Here is a 26,023-nt window from a genome sequence, read left to right on the forward strand (position 1 = left end):
GCCTCACTAAAAACAAGACTAGAAGCCCTCTGACTAGAAGGACACATTTTCAAGTATGGGTGCATGTGTGCACAGATACACACACATAATGACACACTTTATACCTTTCTATCCCAGAACTGTGGCAAGATTTTGTTATAATGTGCATTTCACTTAATAGTAGTAGACTCGCAAAAAACACTTCAGGAGCTACTCATCAAGTCTAGCGCTTTAAAAACTAAACTACAAGTTTTTCCACTGTCCTTCTCAAGTCTTCAGTTTCTTTAATCTACACAGCAACTGTCTATCTCAGTAATTTCCAACACAGACCCCATTTAGGGTCCGTGTTTCCAAGACGTCTCTGTGTGGAACTGAAGCAACCCCTGTGCAAAAGTTTGTGACTACAGCCTTTACACTGAAGGTGCAAACATCAAAGGCTGACATAACGAGCTGAGAAGTACCAGTCTGAATACTTTCTCCTTAACCCTCAGACCACTACAAAAAAATCAAGAACCACAAATCTGCTTCTGCTTTAGCACTCTCTGTGAAGTGTACTCAGCTTTCTGTGCTCTGTGTATACATCACCTGTTAGGTTCTCATCTCTGCACAGTGCCTACCCAGCATCACAGGGTCCGAACTCAGCAGTCCTCATGGCAATCCTGAACAACAGTACTAAAAACCTGAGGATTTTTACTTTCATCCTACATAGCAGAGAGACCCAGTGCTTTAAGAATGACAGACTGTTGCTCTGGAAAACCAGGACATGTCCATGCATGGGACCAATGCTCCCCAAGCAAATGAGAAGTTACACTGGATACACTTATTTTGCACCTATAAAAGGCAGAGGCTATTCAGCACAATATAACATTCCCTTTGAGGACTCCATCCCTTTTTGGAACAGCCTGAAATTTCCTAGAACAAAACAAATGCCATTAGCAAATCATCCTAAGTTTCTCTAGGACCTTTTTCCTCCCCTCTTTCTGGGAAAGATGGAGAGAAAAGGAAAAATCAAAGTACCTTCAAATTAAACCCCTACCATTAAACTAAAGAGCACCAGTCAAGCCACCTGACAAAAGGCTTTATGCTACAGTACAGCTAAAAAGTAAAGAAAAATGCTTCCAAAGAGAAAAATCTCACAGCTAACCCCTCATCCAGTAACTTGCTAACTTCACACAGTGGCTGTGCCCCGAGGAAGCCATGTGAGATGCTTCAGGTGTGTTCCTCTCATCTCAGTGACATCAAAAAGACTTCACAAAGTATGAACTGCAAAAAAAAAAACCAAAAACCCACAAAAAACAAACAAACAAAAAAAACATGGTAGAGTGCAGTGCTTGGCTCCACAGAAATGGTACAATTTTTATGCTGACGCACTTTATTTCATTTTGGCAGAAAGCAGCAAAAATAATTTCACTCCACCCTTATTGGAAGTGTGTTTCCAAAGCCAGACCTGTTATCTTATGGGGAAAAAAAAAAGAAAAAAAGCAAGGGTATGGATGACAAGTAGCTTTGGTCTTTAGGAAAAGCTTGTGTTTTCATTCTGGAAGACTTCTTTTCTGACACAGGTGGACTATTTCAAGGATTTCTTGCTGTTCTGATTTTGAAACTGGCAAATGTTTTGCTTTTCATCTGTGTTATACATATTTCACTTGGAAGACTAAAAAGTACAGTAAAAAGAAAAGCTGACGTAAAATAGGAACCAGGCAATAGGAAACAAGCACCAGACACGCACAGGATAGCGACTGATGTTCAAAGTGCCTTTATGCTTATCCTCCCTAATGCCTTAATTACCCAGCAGGATATAGCCTGGGATTGCAGTTTGCCCCAACCCACACCCTGCTGCCTTCTCTCACCACTAAACATAACTTCCAGCCCCTAATCCTGCAGCTACCCTTGCTTTTCTACTGCTGCTCTGCTTATTTCTATCTCCATGTGGCATGTTGCAGCTCTAACCTTCTCTACCCATCACTAGGATCTGTCTAAATCTAGCACCTTCATGCAGGCGATCAGGAACACTCTAGCAAGAAACACAACTGGTATTCCTTCTCCAGTCCGCAGACTGATGATTTTGTTCATAGTCCTCTTGCTTTCTGACTCTCTCCCCTCTTCACACCATCACCACTTTGGCTACGCAGTGCTGCAGATAATTTTGCGGGGGGATTTCTGCTTGGGAGGAGAGTTGGTTTGACTTGTGGCTGCTTTTTTTGTGATCTTTCTTTTTCTACAACCATTTGTTTGAGGGTTTGCAAAGGCTGCTCCTTACCAGCCTTCGTCATTGTAAATGAAGATGATTTTTGTCATCCCAAATACCTGAAATGTCCTTAATGAGACACCTGGACACCAAGGAGAGATTCTTTTCTTTTTGCATTCAAATTCAAGGGCCTACTCTGCCTGCAAACACATTTCAGATGAACATAACCAAGCTGTATTTCAGATATATGAACTTCCAACGTTTATTCCTTCTCTAGTAAGCATTTCAAAAAGCAAAATAACCAGGAGCAGACAGCCTCTGCTGAAACACCCAAAACTGAGTTCCAGGAATGTACAAAAGTACTGCGCTTCATGCCGATGAGGACTGATTTAAAATCCCTTACAGGGCACCTGCAGCAGACCTGGTTTCCCCCAGCACAGCGCCGTTCGTCCTGTGAGCCCCAGCTCCTCTCAGCCAGCCCCTGATTATCACCAGACAAAAATAAAGCGCTGCTCTGGCAGACTGGCACTGCCTCAGCTGGCTGGGGCCACGGAGCTGGGTTTGGGCAGCTCCTTTGAGCTGCGTCCCACAGGAGGCAGCCACACGGGGATAACTTTACCCAGCTCTCCCCAAAGTTACGGGATTGTAATGATTTCTGAGAAGAGAGATAAGAGCTCAATAGCACAGCCTGCGTTTGCTGATGGAGCAGTTGGCAGCCACGGCCACAAAGGAGATACGGGTCCCACCGGGCACGTCCTGGTTAGAAGCATGAAAGAAAAAGGGAAGAAATCCATATTTAGCACACCTGGGACTGCTCTTCCAGAGAAGAAATCATCTCAGCAGGCAGCCTTTGTTTTCAGTTCAAACGCAGCCCAGTTGCTCACGAGGAGCATTTAAGCGTTTCAGCATTTGGTTCTATTAATAGACTGGAAAAAAAAAAAACAAACCACCAAACCCAAGCAGAACAGGATTACGTGGGACGTCTCAGCTTCCAGCAGCACACAGGACCGCACAGCCCCGGGGGATCCCTCAGTTTAAGACCACCCAAACAGCTCCGATCATTAAAAACCAAAAAAACAACATCAAAAGGGACACACTCGTTAGCATTCATTTATGACAACTCCACATGGAGCCGTTTTTTCTCCCCCGGTAGAGAAGGACACGTCACTGCCAAGCTCGCTACCTGACCTCACGCCTTCGTACCTCGGCGTCCCACGACGCGCAGTGACAGGCAGTGACAGCGCAGCGCAACGCAGCGCCCCTCGCTCAGCGCCGCTCAGGAAACCGCGCGCTGCCGAACGCAGCCGGCTTCCGCGGAGCGGCCCGGCGTTCTACCCGGCCGGGAGCGCGGAGAGCAGCGAGGAAGCGCTCGCACCCCGACAGGCGACGGGGCTTTCGTCACGGTATTTACACTTTTTCACTGAGGATCACCTCCTTCGCTCCTTGCCGTTGACGACGAGCCAGAGTCTCGGCCACCGCCCGAGGCGGCTGAAAACTCCCGCTCCGGGCCGCGCGGGAGGCGGAGCGATGCGGGCACCGCCCCCGAGGCGCCGGGCCGAGGGCTGAGGGCGGCGACGCTGCCCCTCCCGCGCGGCCCCGCCCCCAGCGCCCACGGACCGTTACCCCCCCGCGCCGCCCCGCCCCCACACGCTCTCCTCCTCACGCATGCGCGCCCGCGCCCGCCGGCGCCACCGCCGCGGGAACTAACCGCCGCCCGGCCGCGGCTTCTCCCCCCTCCCCGCGCCTCGGCGCCGCGTTCTCCGCCGCCGGCCGCCCCCCCCTCGCCCCGTCCCGTCCCCTGTCCCCCGCCGCGCCCCGCGCTTGCCTCCGCCCGGCGGCTTCTCCGCAGCGGCGCCGCCGCCCCCAGCCCCGCGCGGCGCGGCGCCCGGCGCGGCTCCCACTGCCGCGGTTGAACAGTCCGCGCCCAGCTAAAGCGCGGCGCGTCCCCGGGGCGGGGTCTGCCCGCCGCCGAGGGGCGGGACGCGGCCAATCTGCCGCTCCCGGGGGCGGGGCCGGGCCGACCGCCATTGGCGGGGATGCGGGGACGACCCGCCCGCCGTGCGCGCCCTCGTGCCGGCCGAGCCGCGCCGTGCTGACGGGGACGCGCCGCGCTCCGCCGAGCGATCGCCGACGGCAAACTGAGGGAAGAAAGCTCCCGCCCGGCACTTTCGCTCACCGAGCGGCTCTAAGCCGGGCCCCGCGCAGCCCCCGCCTGGAAAAACACCTCGGTCAGTCCTGGACGGGAAGCGCAGCGCCCAGGCGCCCCGACGGAGCCGTCCCGCGCCTCCCCGGCACCGAGGTGTTAAGTGACACAACCGAGAACACAGAAATCCTTTATTACATTTGTCCAAAACGCCAATTACAGTAAGGCACAGACGTGAAGTGCATATCGCCCTCCCCACAGTGGTGACAGCAGTCAGCAGCCGTGTATGGACAGTGACAAGGTCCCGGCTTCCCCCCTCACACTGGCTTCTGCTCCCACTTATCCATCATAAAGTGGCTTCTGTGGGAGGCAAGATTTAATCCCAAACAGCAAAGGGTACAGTCAACGTAAGAGCATTTGGTTACCCATAACACTCCTTTCACTAACAGGTCATGGGAATAGTCATCCAAATAGATTTAATGAACTTGCAATTTAAACATTAGAAATCCTCCTTAGGAGCACCCTCGTTGCGAACAATTCACTTAAGCAGGCTTCTCTCCCTTGAAAGAGTATGATATACTACATCCGTCTCCTTTACTTACATTCTGATGTCTGATCTTATGTCCTGTATTACAATAAAAGTGCTCGGGAAGGTTCTCCGGGCAGCCAGCACCTGCCCTAGTTGTCACTGACAATTTCTCTGGCGATCAGCTCCTTCATAATCTCATTGGTGCCACCATAGATGGGCTGAACACGGGCATCCACAAAAGCTCTGAGGGGAAGAAAAAGGAAAGATTCAATGAAGGATTCCTCAGCGTATGTGTACCACCAAAACAGCGGGTGTTCGTTTTCTTCACACCGGCCATAAACACTTATTTTAAAGCAACCTTTCATGCTCTTTAAATACAGATAAATTTAGAACAGAACTAAACCTATCAGTTTAAAAAATGAACTCCAAATATCTGCTTATGACAACTGCCCGGCAATCCTGTTTTTGTGACTTCTATTTATTTTAAAAAAGGATTAGTTTTGGTAAATAAGCAGCTCTACCTCTGTTATCGTGGCAACTAAATACAGTAAAAGAAAAAATTAAGTCATCTTAGACTGGAAATAGATGATCTCTGAGGTCGCTTCCAGCTCCCGCCATTCTATATACCACGAACAATTAAAGACATCTGTACAGATGATTGCCTTTCAATAAACACGACGAGAAAAGGAACAGTCAATCAGTACTAATACAAAACAACTGACAAGTCGACGTAAGAAGGGCTGCATTTTATTTGGCTAGCAATCCTTCACCAGTCAGGTCTGAAACGGTGCACTTACTTTGCAATCGGATACTCCCACATGTACCCCGAGCCGCCGTGCAGTTGCACACACTGAGTCGCCACGCTGTTTTGGAGATCAGACGCCCTTAAATGGTCAAGAAGAAATTTGTTTTTAGAAGGGTGCATGCTATGAAAAATTAACAGATACAGATAAGCCAGCAAGACTAAAATACACCCTGATGGTTTTTTTTCACAATCTAAAGCATTGACCATTCAAATACATCAATTGGGAGAGACTTTTCTTCCTCCATGATGAAAAATATGTTGAATTGAAAAGCATTAAGATTTGTTCTCTACGTGGAAGAGCTTTCAGAGAACAGAAGCTTTCGAAACAGAGAACCCTGCTTACCTTCCTCACCGGCCGAAAAACTTCTTTTGTGAAGCATGTTGGTACATCCTTCTTATCAAACCCTTCTCTTCCAGGCTCTTTGAATACAACCATCATCAGGGAATACTTCATTTTCCTCAAAATATTTTATGGCTTTCAATTCCCAAAAATACTTTAATTCCACTGCAAACTACTCATTTATTCTATGATTAAACTTTTTTTTTTTTTTTTCTTAAGCATTCAGTTTTATGAATCATCCCTCTAGAAGATGACTGATAACATGTCATTTGAAGTTGATGTCCTGCATCTCAGCCTCTGGAAAGCTACATACTTCATGTTATTTCAATCAAGAAAAATCAGACAAAAGAACACATAGGATTTTAACTGCACTGAAAGTTCAAGTAGAAGCGATGTGGAAAAAAGAAAAAAAAAGCACAAAAACCCCAACAAAACAGAACCTTCAGAGTGGCAACAGAAGATGACGACCATTTAAGTCAACTGCTTTTCATGAAAGAGCGCAAGAGTCCCTTATTCCATGTTGGGCTCCCTGTTAAATTCGTAGTTTAGGGTATCAATGTTAAATATGCAACAGTGAGTTACTTCAACCTCAAACACACTTTTGGAGTTAGCTGTACAATATACTCAGTCATCACAAAGTGAAGAGCACAGATCTTTCACAAGCTATCAGGAGGTAGACAGTGACACTACATTCTGAAGTCACCACACCTCTAACTCAAGTCACTGACTGCTCAACAGGTTATAAGCAAAACAAATAGGAAACTGTCTCCTAAAAGATTACAGTTCTGCATTCAAGTACCTTCTAAACCATCTAGGTTTAGAAGGGATTCATGGAACAGAGCCACAGGAACGCTTTTAGGAACGGGGAAATCCACAACAAACTGTGGTACTAATGTTCGGGTGGGTGGGGGGAGTTTCAAATTCCTTGCTTTGGAAAACCTTTTGAGGAAGTAAGCCTACATCTGAGCTGGCACGCAAGCTGTTTCCTCCTCCTCAGAGCTGAATGCCTCCGCTTACGTACCTGGTACTTCTAGGTAAGTAGTGCCAGAAACAGCATTCAAACAAAATCCTTCCTTTCGTTGTAAAGATTCTCACCGAATTCCCTCAGCATGTTCTACATATTATCTCAGCATTTATTTCTCAAAGTTTAGAATCCGAAAAACCTCTGTCTTCCCTAAGCTATTTCTTAATGTCTGGCATATTTTTTTCTACTATCTTTGCGAGCAGAACAAACTCCACAGATTACAAATTCCTGTGACACATCTCTTGGATGCTTTCAGTCATCCAGATTTCCCTGGTTAAGCCCCAGTTAACAGATAACTCCACCAAGTGTGGGGGGAGAACAGAGGAGGAGTTCTGGCCAATAAAGGAATGAACTGTTTAGTCTCAATTACAGCAATAGCTGTAGCCAACTATTTCTTCCCAAAACCAAATAGCTTCAAAAAGTGGCTGGGCCAAACAGCTATTAAAGCTAAATAATGTTAACTAAAAGGTATTCTAGATCCTTGTGATTAAATACATATATATTATTTTTTGATTACTATAGTAAAAACTGCTTTTTCCAAATACCTATGAAATGCTCACTTGTATTTGAAGCTGATCTGATTATTAATGGAAGCCTATTTTAAAAGCGTGCTACTACTTTGAAACTGATCTTTTAACCAGCACTGGTTTTCAAAACAACTAAGGCCACTGTTGACTGCTCCACTGAAGTTAAAGCTAAAGGCCTCTCTTAGAAACCAACAACGTTGTTATTAATCAGTCAGTAATTTTATCTTTTGTTTAAATCTGAGCAGTTCAATGCTTTTATTACTAGACTCCTGTCAAGATCATATAAGTAACACTTCCAAATTACTTTAACCACATACCAGTACTTTGCCATAGAAGCTGTGGGGGAGTCCAGGCGTTTTTCGGAGTGCAGCTCCAAACAGTTGTCCAAAAAAGCTCGGCCCACACAAATGTTCGTCTTCATTTCTGCCAACTTGTGCTGCACCGTCTTATTTTGGAAGCGGGCAGAGGAAGCAGAGTAAAGAAAGAGCAGAAGTAGAACTGTTTTTAAGCTGTGTTTGAAGTTGAAAGGGAAGCATCTTCTAGAAGCATTTCTGTTTGTATCTTTACATCAAAACGCAGTTTGTTTTCCATACAGTTACATCTCTACCAGTCTTATTAAGGGAAATTACTGCTCTTTAACTTGCCAGACAACTCACAACATGACATCATGGGGAACCCCCCAAATGCCTGAAAACAAATTCCTGGAGAGTGCAGAGTAGGAGGTGCTGGGAGCTCTGCTACTGTCTTTTCTCTCCTGTGGGAGAACGTGCTTCCAGCCGAGTTAGTAACATGTCATTGAGCATTGGCTGCATCTGCTGAGCATTCAGTGCTTCAGAGTTTAAGTGATGTGCAAACCATTTTGAGCAAAAACAAAGGAAGTTTTAGGCCAACTATCAGAAAGTTTTCTAATGCCGAGTTATGTCATATTGAAAGAGATGTTTTACATCAGGCATGTCCGACCTGTGACTCATTGTATCTCTTGTAGGTACCATGAAAAGACAGCAGGCATTATATTTGGAGCAGCCTACGTGTATCTGGTCCAATACAACCCCTTTTTACTCAATGCGGCCTGGTGGGTGAAGCCCATTATGTACCTGAAACCAGGTAAGGCAACATATCACTGCCTGCTGGCAGTTCTGGTAGGAAGGGGATAAAAATCACCTACTGGGAACAGAAATTTTTCCTGATCTCACAGTTCTAAACACCTACAGAAACGGCCTTTTTGCCTTCATTCAAAATTAATGTAATTGATTCTCAACTCTGTATACATTTAGCACAACTAATTAAATTAGGCAAGGCAGGTCTAATTAGAAAGGATTTTTGATTACATGCACATTCTAGTGCGACAAGGAAACTGAAAAGGTATGCAGGGATGGAGGGTTTTTTCCCAAAAATACTGTACTTTATTAATATTATTGGCCTCCTGGTGTTTGGGAACGGGTTATCCTAAAGAACAATATTATTTTGGAGGTCTCTGCACAGTGAACTACCACAGTTAGAGAGCATTCCATACCTACACAAATAAACTTAAAATACTCTTTTTGTGCTATAGCTGCTCACTGGACATATTACATTCGCTGTTTCTACATGTTAAGTTCAAAAAGAAATAAAGATCATAGCTCCTGGATACCTAACATTCTAGCTCCTAAAGATTTCAATTCTGCTGCTACTCAGAACAATTCAAGATGTGATTTTGACAAAGGAACTCTCAAAAGAAAAAACCAAAATATTCCAATTCCAGTTATTTCTGAAGCGTATCAGAATCAAAAATCTAACATCCTGTAATGTATACAGGCAATTCCTATCCTATAAATCAAACATACAGGTGCTTGGTGGTTTCAGACCTAAAAGATTATGTGGTTTTCAGGAAAATTGTAATAGCAAATGTTTCTTTCCATGTTACTGTGCTTTATGACAGCAATTAGGTAGAGTAGGCATGCCTCAAAATACAATTTAACCACTACTATCAGGGGAAGTCATATTTACAAAGAACGATCCAACAGTTTTACAATGCAATCACTTGCATACCCATCTACCTGGTAGGTGAGGAATCTCATTACTATACCCATAAAGCTGGACATAAACACCTTTGCAGCTATTCAAGCAGCAAGGTCACTGCTTGGGGACCATCACAGCATCAGACCCGTAAAGATCATGCTGTTGCAGTGCATTACAGGGAGATGGATGACATGGCTTCACACACACCACGCTCCTCTGCAGTCTACAGGACCTCAAGTAGATACAGAAATGCAAGCAGTGTAAATATACTGTGATTAGTGACTTCTGATGGTAAAATGCAAGCCTACGAGTGACCAGCACAAAGCCAGTAGTTTCTGCCTGTGTATTTTCCTTCCAAAAGCATTACTGCTGTAGGATTCCTTATCGTTAAAATAGAAGCATTGTCATTTGTGGCTTTGGAAAACAATGGGAATGAGGACAAACAGCAGCCACAGGGCAACAGCGAAGCCTCCACAAGCAGTCCTTCACTAAAGTCCAGTGACTTCTTGCTTGACGTTACACATACACAAACTCACATCAATTCCTCTGCTTGCATCTGCTTTACAAGTCTCCCTGTTCAAGCTCACCTGTAAATGTGCAACTGTCTTCCCAAAAGCTTTTCTTTGCCTCACGTAATTCCTTGTTTCCTCAAACATGAATTCACAGCCGGCGAGAGCAATATCAGCAATCAGCAGTCTTTCCTTTAGAAACACAGAATCCAGTAGTCAGTCCTACACTTCTGATCATTAGATGCACATATGCAAATACACAATTGGGAAACAGATGTTCAGTGTTGCTCATTAAGGGAGGGAGGCAGAAGTCGCTCCAGAGATCAAACCAGACATACTGCATTACTGAAATTAGAGACTAGGCCAAACGTTTCAGTGTCCAAAGCCCATTTTTAAGGCTTTTCGGTGGAACATCGTCCCAGTAAAAGATACCTGTCAACCACAGGACTCTTACTGACCGAAAGCTTAACATCGAAATCTGTTTCATTAGCAGTCTGCACTGCTCAGTTTAAAAAAAAATAAACTAAATCCTACATTTAATAAGTTCAGTAGGATACTTCTTAAAGAAGAAAACCTACATAAGGACACAGGCTGTTTTTCTTCCCTTTCTTCAACAAAATGTGTTGATAAACAAAGTACAGAACGATTGCTTTTAGCACTGTTAAAATATCTCATGCATCCCATTGAACCTGCTTGCAATTGCATTTGTTTCTTTAAAGCAGCAGCAGATTTCCTTTAATCAGGTTTCTTATTTTTTCACATTTACTCACAGCCTAAAATTAAATAAACATGATCTCTACCAGATGATGCAGTCAGAGTTTGGACAAAGCACAGTCAGGTTTTGGAAAAAACACACTGCCCCTTTTTCCTCCCAGTTCATTCCAAAGCTTCAGCAAGTCAATCTTTGTTATTTTCACTAGCAAGGTATCTGGGTAACTTATTTATTTACTTTGCTTTATGGATAAGGAAATAATTTCTTACATCTTGAATACACTTCTACAAGTAGAAAAGCTAAGACAGCAGTGTTTGCTTTTTCCTTTGAAGAGAATGCCAAATGCAGAGTCTTCCAAGCTGAACGTCGTCTGCTAAGAGAAATGGTTCCACGGTAGAAGTATACAAAAAAAAACCCTGATGTATTCTTTAAACTAAGCTCAGGTTCTTCAATAGCTGGATTGCTGACTTTGAGATAGTGAGAAGTCAACACTGTTACCAATGCCAAAAGAATTTGGGTTTTGAGCACCAGAAACAGCAGACTTGAGGTAAAAAGCAGAAGTATCAACTCAGAGCTACCCTGAGGCACACGTGGCTCTCCGAGATCCACCACCTCCAACATTCTTGCAGTGATAAAAAAAAATTAAGTGTCCATGTTCTTCCCAGAGACAGCAAGCATTCTCACTGCTCTTACCTGAGGGAGCTCTGCCATCAAATAATAGAAGCCTTTGTTCTCTTTCCCAAGCAAGGCGCTTGCTGGCAACCGCACATCTTCAAAAAACAGCTCTGCCGTGTCCTAAGAAGATTTTAAAGGACAGTTGATAGTCTGACATTCTCACCTCTGCATTCCACTTTTTTCCCCCATTTTGTTCATTTTGTCATGTTAAGTCATAGAGTCGTTTAGGTTGGGAGGGTCCTTCTGAGGTTGTCCATCCCCCCAAAGATGGACAAAGCACTCAAAGCACCGACAGCAGCTGAAGGTCTTGTCCGGTTTCACTTCCTGATGCTTCCAAGCAGGAGGCCCTACAACTCTGAGCCCCTGGTTCCAGCATCACATCACTCTTATGGTGGTATTTCTTACTAACCAACTTAAGAGTTTCCTCAGTTTAACTTGTGTCCCTTGCCACCCTTCACCTGTGCTGCTCTATTTCTACAGGTAGCTGAAGACAGAAATACAATCCCATTCTTCCAAGCTTTCTCAGAGTGAAGGAATCCAGCTGCCAGCTTCTCCTTGCACATCATGTACTTCAGACTTCCAAATGGGAACTCAATATACATACTTGGTATGTATAATTTTTATGCTCTAGGGCTTAAGTATTAAGATAACGTAACGGTTTCATTTTTTCTTTATTAGGCTAGTGCCAGGCATTGAGCAATTTAGACTTCCTCAAAGTCTACTATGTATTACAGGTCACATGAACTTACTTGAGCTTTCAGGCCCATTTTTTGCAGCTTGCGTCCTTTGGTGAAACCTTTTGTTCCATTTTCCACCAGAAAAAGACTGATTCCATGAGCAGGAGATCGAGCCTCTCGGTTTGTAACCGTAACCACAATCACCACATCACACATCCAACCATTGGTGATGAAAGTCTGTAAAAACAAACCAACAAAAACCAACACAGCTTGGAATACTGCAACAAGCGTGGATAGAAATTAGAAGAGATCATCAAGCAGTACAAAGAAAACCATCAGCGTGTGGATGCTCTCACAGGTAAACTGAAAGGCAAGGTTTAAGTGTCCAGAAGCATTTTAGTAATTCAGGAAGTCTACAGTGCTAAGAGGAAATTACATAATTTGAGAGGCATTGTGTGGTGACAATTGTGAAGTGAAAGAATGCACAGACCTTTTTTCTTTTGTCTGCCCCCTGCCAAAGAAGGAAGGAGTTATCAGGTGTAGACATCAAATGAAAAAAGGTTCTCCTGTGTAATAAACTAGCAAGGTATAAAATGCAAAACCACTGATGGCCTCTACTAACAACTGCTTAAGAGAGTTCTGCAGAATGATACATCCACTTGTCAAAATGACTCATCCTACCACCAGCAAAAGAAATAAGCAATGTCTCCTGCTTGACTTCAACCACACATAATGAGCAAATATATTCACACAGATCTGTATGTACAAATTTACTCGTACACACCAACTCTGCAATAGCTTGAAAGCATACACACAGCATCTAATGCCATTCTCCTAATACGAGCTTCTGAACAGATTCCACAGCCTGCACTGCAGCACCTTTTCCAGGCCACAGGAAGTTTAACATTGGTAGCATGCATACTTTAGTGTTCAACCTCAGCAATAAGAAACAACACAGGCTCTGCTTATACAATATAGGACTTCTTCCAGTGCAAGTAAAAAGAAAGTCTTTAGATAAGATTATTTAAGTACTATAAAAAGAACCTGGTTCCCATGAATAGCCAAAACCAGAAGTAGAGTAAGTCTATATAAAAAAAATAATAATAATAACTGGCAAAAAAAGATGAAAAAAAAAAAAAGAGAGATAGGAAGGACAAGTGGGAGACACTGGTATGCATCCAGTGCATACCATTCTGGTATGCATCCCTCCCTGAGTGCCTCCAGCTCCGAAAGGCTATGAGTGACGTACACGTCTGTTTGCTTACCTTACTCCCATTAAGAATCCAGTCACTTCCATCTTTTTTTGCGTAAGTCCGTATTCCTTGCAAGTCACTAGAATGGAATTCAAAAGACCCTTCAAGGAACTGTTCCAGATGCTGTAATTTGTATCTTGAGCGCTACCCAACAGAAAGTAGACTTCACACCATGGAGACATGCAGTCAGTGAAAACGCACAGGAGGATAATAGTATACAGTAAAATGGTTTTCAGTAACACAGAAACCAAAAGCCTGCTGCAGAAAGAAATGATAAACGTGTGCAATCATATGCGAGCATGAGGTCCCACTTGAACGGATCTGCCTGTGGGAGGGTGGTGTGATGAAGCACTGATAGCACGTCAGCATCCCCTTAGGCTGATATGCTTTAGAAGGCAAACGTCAGACAAAACGTTTTCTGAACATGCTCAGTCTTAATGAGGAGGCTCTGCAAAAATACACGGCCAACATCCACTCTCTGGAAGCACGACACCAAAAGGTTTTGCTCTTCACCTGTTCCTCTCTGTTGTGGAAACTGGCCAGATCACCTGTGTCTACTCAAAATATGTGCTGTCTGTCCTTCAACAATGACAGTAAAGGAGCAACATTTATCTGTTTGAAAGGAGTCAGAGGGGAAAACAATAACAAAAAAAAACCAGCATTTTGTTCCACAACAAAAATTAATATTAAAGAAGTAAAGCCATCTTTACTGACGTAACTTTCTCCTCATTACATTTCATATTAATTCACAGGATGAGCAGGTTGTTAACCATAAGCTCAATCCATAAAAGGAAATACAAAGCATTTTTGCCCATTGTGAGACAATAAAGAAACAGATTTTGAGCAAATATCTTGAATTGGCAAAGCTGTAACAGAGTGATCTGCAAGTCTGAGGCCCTCCCCAGTCTAGGATATTGACTAGTTATTAGGATGTCCACGTAACCAGGATGCTCATGAATTTCTTTCACTGAGAAATCAGTAGACAGCAAATAAGATTATGACCATCTGTCTTTATTTTTTAGCTTACCTGCCAGCCCCAGGCTCTGTCATGGCAATAGCACCAATGCACTTGCCTGCAGCCATCTGAGGAATAAAGCGTTTGATCTGTTCTTCAGTGCCGTAATTTGCAATGTAGGGCATGACTATATCAGAATGAAGACTAAATCCTGGGCCAGTACAGTTGACATACATCCTGGGGAGTGGGAAAAAACAAATCAGCTCAGGCAGAAACACTACAGAAATTTCAACATTGAACTTTCACGCCTTTGCAATGCAGATCCAACACTGGAAGCAAGCCCTACAGCACAGATGTCTCGGACATAAGGTGAACTTGTAGCACTTGCACTGTTATTTACAGAATGTATTTTCACAGCCAAATTACTGTGTAACCTACCAGACTAATCAAAATGCTTCCCTCAACTACAGTAGAGCATGATGACATTTATTACTTAATCACCTGAGAGGCATAAAGCTGAAGATTTACACGTTTTAACTACTGATGCCAATTTCTGTAAGCAATGAAGAAATCTTACGAAAAACAAAACAAACAAACAAACAGTCTATTGATAACTTGAATTAAACTCTTCCTGAAGTGCCTGGTACTTACTGCTCCTCCCAGAGCACAGCTGAGGAGAGAATATCCGCTCCAATGCCTCCATGTTTCTCTGCAATAGCAACACCCAGCAAACCTTGCTGTCCAGCTTTTTCCCAGAGCTCTCTGCTCACCTGGCCATCCTTCTCCCATCTGCAAACAGCATAAGAAAAGAGATATCCATTAAATTCTCCACATGCTACCTCTCATTTTTCATGGCTGCTGCTTCATGCTAGAGGGCCCACAGGAAGTTTTCAGTGCCTGGTAGAGAGGCTTTCAGACTCAGCAGCACACAACACAGCATACAGGGCGCTGAGACAACTACGTTTGCCAGCTAAGAATTGATGGCTTAATAACAGGTTTTCCATTCTTCACAAATGCCACTGGCATTACACAGATACCAACTATATAACACATCTGAACCCTGGCTTCCAACACATAAACCTGATGACTCCTTATGACTTGTTACGAAAGGCTGTGCTGCGTCTTGGTCTGAGCACCAGAGCAGGATCTAGGAGGTTTAGCCACAACCATCTGGATAATCACAAGTAGATCCTCACCTTCCCAACATTCCATTTCCCCATAAAATGGGTATAAAGTATCAATTTCTGAAAGATTTTGATTCTTACCAATGAGAAATGCTTTTCAAGAAAAAAAAGCACTGATACATTAGTAACCTTGCTATCAAGTACAAAAACATATAAAATAATATATATTTTAAAAAAAAACAGTCCTTTTTCACTTAGTACTGTACCTTGGTAAACTACTGCTGAAGTAAGGCGGTTTTAAGTTTGTGAATAGACAGCTAAGGCTTGTCTGCTGATAGTTTGCAAACTGTAAGAATCACTTGTTCCCTAACAAATAGTACCCTGAGTTCACCAACACACCAGAAAGTCGAGTGGCCATTAATGGCCATTTTTTAATAATATGATTGACAAATTGTTCAGAAAGACTCCTCAGATGCACTGGTTTGCAGCAGAGCTATACCACAGCGCTTTATCCACAGCTAATAATGCTTCTTGTCACACTCGCATTAAGTTTACTCCCATTTGCCCCCTACTTTCAGGGTCACTGCTGTCTCGATCACAAAAACATTTTCCTCATGCTCATCCATGTTTACTGATGCCACACGCTGGCCCAGCCAACTGGTACACTATGCCTCAAGCCTATTTGTTTATTTGAAAGCTGTGAGAACAGAATGGTTCATAGGTCTCTGCAGTGAAGCAAGAACCCAAGTCCAGCTTGTCTCAGTCATCTGAAGAAACAGTTGTGTCACCAAACAGGATCATAATTAACCTGGAGCAGACACAACACCTGATCACAAAGCTATACCAGAAGTCTTCCTAAAAAAAAGACAAAGGAAAATATACCCCCTCCACTTCAATGGGAGAGTGCACAAGCAGGGAAACACTGGCTGCAACTCTGTGAACTGCACTTGATCTGCTCACAAGCGGGCAACGAAGGCGCCAGCTCAGAGCGATCTGTGAATTTTGCTGAATTTTATAGGCAGATCTGTTTCAATCGAGTCCTGTTAATGAAAACAAATGCCTTGTTTATCATGTCATAGTGAATAATACCTGACAATGCTTATTTTGGGGTGGGGAAAAGCAAATTATCTCGAAAACCAGAACATTTAAAAGGCATCTCACTCTGTATGAAAAGGCAGCACTTCTTCCTGAAAGAACTTCCTGGCACTCTCCCTGAAGATATCGTGGTCCGACGAGAAGATCCTCCGGGTGCCGATGTCAGTCAGACGCTTAGCAGAAGAAGGCTCCGGGCGCTTCGTGCCATGCTGCTCGGTTGGAGCAGGGCTGAGAAAGAGAAGCAAACATCTGCTTGGACGCAGGCACAGCCTATTTCACAGCCCTTTGAAAAGGAAGGAAACACCTACCTAGCAAACGTGGATTATTTATAAAGCTACTTTTGGCTCTACTGAGCTACATCTAAGGCTGCCGTTGTTCGAGCAGGGCGCAGGGCCCGCTGGGCACGCAGCAGAAAGCCGCTGCTCTCCCAGCACCCCACGCTGGCACTGTCCAAGGGTGGCACAAGGGCACCGGGCCCTACAACCCCTTGGTGCAGCAGAGCGGACAAGGACAGACCCCGCTGTCACCTGCTGTCAACACGGGACTCCACTCCCTGTGTATGGCCAGGAAGTGGGGCAAAGGGCAGCCCTCAGTCTGCAAGGCAATGGCTGAACCTCCGGGCCCAGCGTGCCGGGGGGGACCTGAGCAAGCAGGGGTGCAGATGTATGCAGATGTATGCACACATACATGTGTGTGATCATGCGTTTCTATTCAGGCCTGCAGCCTTCCTGTCACACAAACATATATATGCATATACATGCATGTATTTATGCACATGCACGCAGCACTTCCGCACACCCACACAGATACATAGGAAATACACCCCTATATACATGTACCCCGCAATCAGCCCCACCAACACACCCACGTCAAGCCAAACGCGCAGACAGCAGACAGCAGCCAGCAGCCAGAAGCCAGCAGCCCCTCAGCGCAGCCCCTCAGCGCCGCCCCGCAGCCCTGCAGCCCGCAGCCCCGCAGCCCCCAGCGCCGCCCCGCTCCCCTCGCGCCTCCGCCGCGCGCCCGCCGACCTGGGCTGGGAGGAGAAAGCCCTCCGGCCGGCGGTCCGCAGGAGCCCAGGCAGGCGAAGCAGGCGCGCCGCCATCTTGCGTCGGGGTGTGGCGGGGGGGCAGTGCGGGGACGGAGAGCGGCGCGGGCTGCGCGAGTTGATCCCCTGCGCGGGGATGGCGCCGGGGCGCTGCGCCGGCCCTCGCTGCGTTGTAAAAAAAAGAAGCGTTTCTGTTTCCCGGAGTGTGGCACGCAATCCCCACCGGTACGATTAAGGTCTGAATTCCTCCTAATCCATCCTGTTTACAACGGGATTATGATCAAAGTGTTTGCATTTTTCCTTGAACGCGGTTTGGAAATCGTGTGGAAAGCAATCCTTTCGGCTGGCCGTAGGGCGAGCGCGGCTGAAGCCCTGCCGAAAAAGCAAATGGCGTCAAGTAATGGCCATCACGATGAGGTTGTTACTACAATTCAGGTGTTTCTGTAATCTGAACCTGTAGTAAAGTTAACAAGAATTCCCCCTTTTTGGGTCAGAAATGCCGCACCTCCACCATAGGCCGGCAGATGGCAGCAGACGCACGGCTATGTTGGTGGGCCTGCCTACACGGGGACATCCGTGCCTGCCTGATGTCAGCCAGGTGTGACGCAGGTTGTCCCAGGCTTCACCTGTCGCTGAGGTCAGGAAATGCTTTGGTGGCAGTTTGATATTTTTCACAGCGTGTTTTTCTAGTGGGGAAAAAGGGCGGTTGTAAAAAAACCGGGACGTTAAGAACAATGTGTTGCTGTTGCTTTTGCAGAGAACAGGGCAGAAATAGGTATCAGAGCAGAGAAGAAAGTGAAGACACACTGCTGGCATTCTAGATGCTGTTCCGGTTTGGGATAGTGCTTTTCTTACCACGGCCTTAAAGGACTTTGTGGAGAAACAGCACACTGCATTAAGTGACAGCTCAGTCTGGTCCTGCCTCTCCATTCATCATGTGGGCATGGTCACAGGGTGAGTCTAATTTTGATTTCCATTTCTCAGTGTTAATGCCTTCTCTTTTATATGGCTGTCTGCCATATCAGTAAATGGCACGTCTGTCCTTCCTGACCTCTCGTACAACCTTCAATACTGGTGAGGGATACAGGTTGCCATACTTTTGTTGTCACAAATTGTCTTCGACTTGCAGCTCTCCTGCTCTCATGTTATGTGGTTAGCTCAGACTTCCTCTGAGACTGCAAACCACTGGAGTAATCTAGCAAATCCCCCCCAGTGATGCCCAGTGCTAATATTACCACCTCACCATGTTGCCAGCATGACATAAAGGCACCAACTCAGTGGTCTCTAACACAGTGCATTACTGTCCTTACCTGAGGATGTGTACTGTGACATTTAGGCTTTGTTACAAATTGATTTGGCTAACCATCCCATTTTGGATCACTATTTATGTTCTTTTTCATGATTTCCAATGTTCATAAGTCATTGCTCTAGCTGGATGGGGCCAATGTAATTTAAAGCATTATCTTGCTGAAAAATTGCACATGGCCTTGAAAAATGCAAGTGAATAAATGAGAAAGTGGTGGGTTACCTGGAGAAAAAGTGTTCAAGTAAAGCTCTGTGGGTAAGGCAAGTTGAAATGAAATTTCTTCTAATTTTGGTCAAAATGTCCCTATTGTTCATCTTCTCCAAATACAAAGACTGTACAAGTATATTCAAGTCAGAGCCCTGTGAAAGGAATTCTTTTCTCAGAGGTATTCTTTGCTGTCTTTCTACTGCAAGAAAAAAATGATGAAGGTATTGAGCAAAAGGATCTCATTACATGCTTTTCTTTATTTTTTTCCTGTTACGTAAGTAATCTACAACTTTTGTCTGTGTTCCTGAGCTAAGACATTATTAGTCCTGCAGCAGCAGCTACTTTTGTGCAAGGGTGTTCTTCTCCAGGACTAAGTATGTTGGACTTGGTTTCAATAGCGGGGCAAGTAACTCCTTTTGAAAGAGCTATGGTTCTCTGTATTCTTTTGTCTTGCTGTACTTGATGGTACTACTGTCCGTAAAGCCAAGCTGCAGGATCTGACCAGAAGTTTTGAACGTGCAGCAAGAGACACTATTGACCTCCTATCGCAAAGCTCTTTATTCCCTTTTGAGACTTTCACTCTTGCAAATAAAGTGTCAAATTATTCATGTCTGATATGAATGCCCTTGAGGTTTGGTTTCTGACTAGGTTATTTAAAACTCATGTGCTGTCTTCTTTTCAGGAAGAGTCCAGGTGCCAGTTAAGCATGTCTGCCCATCAGGGGCACGTATGGTCTTCATCCAACATTTCTGTGTTGGCATTAGAGTGCTGGGCAAGCTTGAATAAGATGCAAGCTCTCAGCTTACTTCTGCCTATACGTGACTGTCCTTAGTGTGCTTTTGCCTGGGGTCAACACAGTGTTAGTCATGTGCATGCAAGATGATGTGGCAGGGAGCGAGAAGCTGTGGCTGCTGAGTGGGCCTTCCCTACCAGTAAATCCAGCTCCTTCAGCATGTGTCTTGGAGCACTTGAGAGACACCACACCCCTCCAAGACCTTGATGTCAAGTCCAGTGATTGCTGGGTGTCAACAGGAAGAGGGAGCGGAGAATCTCATGAGCAGAGATTGTGACTCAGCCTGGGGATTATGTCTTAACAGGGGACACAATTATTTTTTTCTTCAGATCTTTTTGGATGTGAAACTTCAAACTATCATGTTCATCAAGGAACTGCCAATCTAGGATTGCTCTGTAGTCGAGTCGTCTTACGCATACCTGTGCCAGCATGTCTTCTCTTACTTGGATATCTGGCATACTGATATACAGTGTTTCCTCCACAGATTTTCAGCTGAAATCCAGCTTAACTCAGCCATTAACCAAAAATGTTCCTAACAGATCAGCATTAGTGGAGTGAAATGCGCTTGAGTTGATTTGTGCTGATTGTTAGACATAGAGGCCAGTAGCTGTTGGTCAGCTGTGGCTGTACCTATTAGTCCAGGCAAATAAAAAATTAAACTTTCTTACACCAGTGTAGCAAAGTGCAGGGTGAGAACTGGTCCTTCCATAATGGGATAGTGCAGAAAAAGGGCATTGGAAGGTCCCGTGGTCTGTGCAGATCAAGGTAACAGGTATAACATGCACTGGCAAACAAAGGATTCCTTAAATAGATGCTTCACAGCTTTCAAGAACCTGAATTAGCTGAGCACCACTCTCACACAGATGTAGGTGTTAAGAGGTTGTAGTAGTAGAAGGGTATATTAGGATGTTTGCATTACCATCCTAGCTGGTAGGAAGTAGGGTTATCTTAAGAGTTATAAGGCTGTAGCTAGAGTTCATATAGGTATTGATCTCCCTTTATTTGGCTTCTCAGAAAACCTTTGTGAACTTGAGAAAGAAGTAGGTAAATTCTGCCTTTTTATAATTGTATTCTTGTTATGTGTGATGTAGCCTATATCGGTTCACCTCATTGCTATTTTTTTGTTCTGTCAGAAATGTGCAAAAGATGCAGTAGCAACATTAGCCCTCATTCAGTAGATCAGTGATGTTCCTTAATGATGGAAGAATAGACCAGAGGAAACCTTCTAAGTTAAATAGCTGTAATAGACTTTATTGATCTGATTTAGCTGTAATGTCCCTGTTCATTGGAGGAGAGTTGGACTGGGTAACTTTTAAACGTCCCTTTCAACTCAAACAATTCTATGATGCTATCTACTGTGGTTTAAAAGAGAACTTTGCTTTTTCAGATAGGTATAAACATTATAGACAATAAACTTTGAACTGAAAGCACTTCTTAAATTAATGAGGCAGTTAATAAGCACCATCACTTACGTGGAGGAGATCAACTTGAAAAATTGTAGTGTTTGGCATAGCATAGAGTGAAAAATGGATCCTTCCTTGTACACAAAGAGCCAGAGAAAATGCATTCCCGAGCAAGCAACCCAAAGAGCTGATATTTGGGAAGATAAGAAAAATATTTTGTTTTTTGTTGCTTGGTTGAGCTGAGGAAGCGTAACAGCTGAAGAATGGAGCCTAAAATGCCTATCCCTGACTATCCTTGGGGTACAAGTTATATGGGTTGTGTTAAGGTGTAGTGGCAATGCTAAGTCACCGCCTGAAGCAGTGATTGAGCACCTGGTGGGAAGGCAGGGCCAAACCAGGGGAGCTCAGGTGCAGGCAATCTGAGTGACCGGAAGGGCTGGAGCCAGGATCCACCCCTTCGCAGAGCTCATTTAAGGGCTGGCAGCCTAGGTAGGGGGTTCTTGCTGGGTATCTGGAGATCCCTGTGTACGTGAGGCCTTTCAAAGGTAAGCCGTTCCTTTGTTTCTGCTCCTCTGGCTGTTGTATTTGAGCAAGTCCTCACTTGCTGCAGCCTAGGATTTTGTTACTCTGCTGTGGTTGCTGTGCTTTCCATTGTGTTATAGCATTGAATAACATATCTGCAGTTTTTTGAGTGATGCAGTTTAGGATACATACATCCTTTTAACTAGAGTGAAGGAAGCAATTCCTTTCAGCTGGAAAGAGGGACAACTTATTTTTGTTGGGGCTTTTAGCAGTTAGTAGAATGTGTGTCTGCCCAAGTTCTGGTTTAAAAAAAAAATAAAGCTTATTTAGTGTGGGAAGAGCTTCTCCTCAAAGAAAGAAAAGACCTTTTATGGATCTCGAGTACTAAGTCTGGAAAGCACTTGGTTTGGGGTGCCAGTGTCTAAACTATTCTGCATTTCATTGATGGAGTGCCTAGTAGATTTATACATGTATAGCAGCTACTTCAAAGTCTTAATCTACTACAGTTTCTTGGAAAGCCTTCTAAACTGACCCACAGATCTTCTGAAGCCTCTCTCCAAACATTTAGTAATATATTGTGCCCTCAGATGTGTAACTTACTGAAGGGTGAAGGAGAGTCATGCTGTTATCAGGAGCTAATTGGCTGGGTTGTAGGGAACTATAACCATCTCTACTTGTGGGCGGAGGCGATTGTTATCATGGTGCTTTGAAATGTGTGTGGAAGATGCAAAATGAAGGCGATATCCAGTTATTGTTTTGTCACAGCTCTAATTTTTGGGGTTGTGAACTCTGTGCTATGCTGGCTTTCCTACAAGTTGTGCTTGACTGGAATTTCCTTTGGTATTTTATCTTTCTTTACATCCTGCACTGAAAAGCTGAATGTGGTTATGCTGTATAGAGTTTTAAACAAAAACTCCTTGACCATGCCAGTTCCAGGAAGGGGTTTGGATTAGGTAATAATTTTATTCTATTTAAAAAATAAGTAGAGAAATGTCTTATCACAAGGTTCTTTCCCTGCAGTGCTGCTGTGGCTACCAGCCCCAAGTCTATGTGAAGATTGAATCGAGCTTCAAGACCAAAATTCCCTAGAGGAAATTTGGTTTTCCCTCTGACATAAGCTACATTTGATTTGTTTCTTCACCTTCTTTATTCTGGGCCTTCTTCACAAGTTTTATGGCAGCCTTGAGAGACATTTCATCCACGTAATGCCTGGGGTTCTCTTGTCATCTCTTGGTTTCTATAGTAGCAGGGCCAGACGTGGTGAATTAGAAGTAATGATACACTTATTGTCCTTTTAAGGATCTGCCTGCTAGGTATGCTCAAGAGATGGAAGACTGTTCTAACTCGCACTCATTGTCATGATTTCTGATGTAGAACAGAGGCACAGTGGATTGCAGGGTATACAACAGGAAGGCAAAAAAGGGACAGGTTAGTACAGAGAACAGAGCACCAAAGAGTCGCTTCAGGTGCAGGTAGAGAACATAAACGAGGTGCCAGCATGAGGTGCTGCTTCTGTGGCTGGCTTTCTCAAGACTTTGTGTTCCCACCTGTCCCTTAATGTGCTCCTTATTGCAAGGTTTCACCTTGAAGATTTTGAAAAGGCTGAGCGAGCTTCAGCAAATGGTTGCAAGGCTGGACAGGAACAGAAATCCTTCGGTTGTGCTGCTGGCTGCTGTTCTCCATGCTGCTAAATGCCCCTCAAGCAGTGGGGGACTGTACACTACTAATGCATGTAAACTCTGAAGGCTAAGTACAAATGAATTGGTCTTTGAGTGTAATTACAAATACCAGTTATCATGACTGTTGTTTTTAATCAGCATGAACAATACCCTTGCGATACTTTTCATGCTTCTGAGGAAATATGGACACATTTTTATTGCATTTTATTAATCTACCTTGTTCAGTTTGTAGTGCAAGTCCTTTCCAGTGGATTGGCAATAGCCTTTCTTTTACAACAGTTTGATTTAGGAGTGCTGCTACCCATCGTCGTTACATTGGTGGAGAAATGAAATGTTTATGGGCTAATCTATACCATCCTCCCAAACCGTAGATTTTGGTAATGGAAAGTTCAGTTTAATGTTCTAATAAACTGCGGGCTGATGCATGCTGTGCCAATTCATCTAGAAGGTTGACGTGAGAGTGAAATCTTACCTTTTCAGCAGCATTTCAGTCTTCATTCTGAAATAAATGTCCGCGCCTCGGTAGATGATGCATTGCATTTTTCATCATAAAACAAATGAGAAATAATAGGTTACTAAGGAGCAATTCTGTTTTTATTACACATTTTAGCCCTTCCTTCTATCCTTATAGAAGTCAGCCTCCCTACGGTAAAAACAGTGAAGGCGTACCTTGACAGCAAGATACTGATCACATTGTTTGAGAACAGATTAGATTGAAAATCTGCTTAAGTATAATAATTGTTCTGGTAATAATGGTATAAAATAGCTTCAGAGAGGAGCTATGTGAAAAAGCAAAACACTGTGGTGTGGGAGCAGGCTTGTATCACTGGAAGGATGATGTTAATGGACTTTATTCAGAGAGTAGTGTTCTATGTGCCATGGCTTCTTAGTGCCTTGGTACTGAAGTAGAGAAGATGGATGTGAAAGCTAAGTTAGCTCAGTGATGTAAATAGCCAGATTAGCCTGCCAAGAAGAAGATGGATGCATTTGCTGAGCTTACTCTTATTGGGTTTTCCATCACAGTGTGTGCTTGAGCTAGAAGATGTGTGAAAGACCCAGGTGACATTGTAGAGGAGACAATTGCGTTTATTGCTGTGATGTAAAAGTGTTGGAAATGTCTCCAGATGGATGGCAAGCCTTCAGCTTAAGCTATGAGTTGTCAGTGAGTATATATGCTGGCTCCTGTGGAATTAGAGTTTGTTGATGCTCCACCTCTAGAGGTGTTGAAGACAAGCTTGGCTGGGGCCCTGGGTAACTTCATCTTAGTACCAGGTCTGGAGGTTAGTGGCCCTGCCTGTGGCAGGGGGTTGGAACTTGATGGTTCTTGGGTCCCTTCCAACCCAAGCCCCTCCTGTGATACAATTCTGTGAGGGTAATTAATACACCTTCCATACCTTTGTGCTTTATTGAAGGGTGACACAACTAATTTCTTAGGCTGTAGGTGGGCAGGAGAAGTGTTGAGTGTTTAGCAGATCCTGAAAGGGGGGGGGGGGGAGGGGGAAGAGCAAGCCATGCAGAGAGGGTTGTGAGGAGACATTTTTGAACAGTCCCTGATGCTCAAATGAGCTCGGGCAGTGGATGGAGCATGCTATGTACATCTGTGATGAGTAAATGGTTCCTGACACATCAGGCACACCTGGAAAAACTTCGCTTACTGCCCAGCTGAACTCAGCTGCTCAAGGTTAGGCAAAACATTAGTGATGTCTTCATCTTTTCAACATTTAATTGCTTTGTGTTGGAGCCCATTGAGGTCTGGGAGACAGCAAAGCATCACAAGTAGCACAAAAACAGCTTCTGTTGTTTTTGTGTTTTTTTTTTTTTTTTTTTTTTTTTTCCAGCCAAGGATCTGGTCCCTTGGTCAGCATAGAGCCTGTATGTAGGAGAGAGCTGACGTTAAGCTCAGTGTCCACGTTTCCTCAGATGTTCTGGTGTTTCTGCTTTGATTTTGTATGGAGTGCACTCCACACTGCTAGTCACTGCCTTGCGGTGCATACTGAGGGCTAGCACTGTGCACCTCGACCTTTCCTTGGGGATCTAGCCCTGCTCCCAAGGAGTTAAACTCAATTGCTTTGAGTAATGGAAAGCATGTTTATTAACAACGTTCTATTTAAAATACAAAGCAAATGCAGTGATAATAAGAGGTGTCAGATGTCTGGGTCTGAGAATTACTTTTTCTATTCAGAGCCTGAGCAGATGCAGGGCAGCCTTCCCTGGCTGTGGGGGTCTCTCTGGGCCCACTCTGAGGGAATGGTGGTCCTGCTTGTGTTGGGCACTCTTTCCTCAGGGAGGGGGAAATACAAGGGGAAAAAAAAATAAAAAGCAGTAATAGAGAGCTTTTTTGAGGAGGTTCCCCCCAGGATCAGAGCTCTGAGCAATGCAGAGGTTACTAGCATGGGGGCAGTGGGTTTAAACAAGTGAAGCTTTAAAATGGTTTGAAGTATCACAGGTTACTCAGCTCACCTACAGACAAGGCACCTGAACATTTTATTGGAGATCTTTGTTTATTCATTTCCAAGTTGTGCTTTCAGGTTGGGT

At 44.3% G+C, this 26,023-nt stretch overlaps 2 protein-coding genes and 1 long non-coding RNA gene across 10 annotated transcripts in view; 1 reads left to right on the forward strand and 2 right to left on the reverse strand.

The window, feature by feature from the left end:
- The window catches only part of KANSL1L (KAT8 regulatory NSL complex subunit 1 like), a 58,175-nt gene extending 54,077 nt beyond the window's left edge, over positions 1-4,098 (reverse strand). For 5 of the 8 annotated variants that reach the window (XR_007378683.1, XM_048953790.1, XM_048953788.1 and 2 more), the window contains exon 1: positions 2,973-3,358. Coding sequence is in view for 3 of the 8 variants with exons in the window: in XM_048953788.1 (XP_048809745.1) it covers positions 2,973-3,002 (30 nt within the window). In the remaining 5 variants the exon portion in view is untranslated. The other 3 variants (XM_048953789.1, XM_048953791.1, XM_048953794.1) reach the window with 3 other exon arrangements.
- Positions 4,099-4,486: 388 nt separating this feature from the next.
- ACADL (acyl-CoA dehydrogenase long chain) lies at positions 4,487-17,695 on the reverse strand. Its single transcript, XM_048953796.1, has 11 exons — positions 17,562-17,695; positions 16,600-16,761; positions 14,966-15,103; positions 14,387-14,551; positions 13,372-13,438; positions 12,179-12,343; positions 11,448-11,549; positions 10,121-10,234; positions 7,853-7,980; positions 5,637-5,723; positions 4,487-5,082 (listed from the first exon to the last, which is right to left on the reverse strand). Exons 1-11 carry the CDS (start codon positions 17,633-17,635, stop codon positions 4,989-4,991), a joined length of 1,296 nt encoding a protein of 431 aa, XP_048809753.1. The 5' UTR covers positions 17,636-17,695; the 3' UTR covers positions 4,487-4,988.
- Positions 7,990-18,525, forward strand: LOC125697116 (uncharacterized). Its single transcript, XR_007378684.1, has 3 exons — positions 7,990-8,639; positions 11,910-12,036; positions 18,336-18,525. It is a non-coding gene; the product is annotated as an uncharacterized LOC125697116 (long non-coding RNA).
- Positions 18,526-26,023: the final 7,498 nt, after the last annotated feature.

This window comes from Lagopus muta, chromosome 8, assembly GCF_023343835.1.
Source record: "Lagopus muta isolate bLagMut1 chromosome 8, bLagMut1 primary, whole genome shotgun sequence".
NCBI classification, from domain to species: Eukaryota; Metazoa; Chordata; class Aves; order Galliformes; family Phasianidae; genus Lagopus; species Lagopus muta.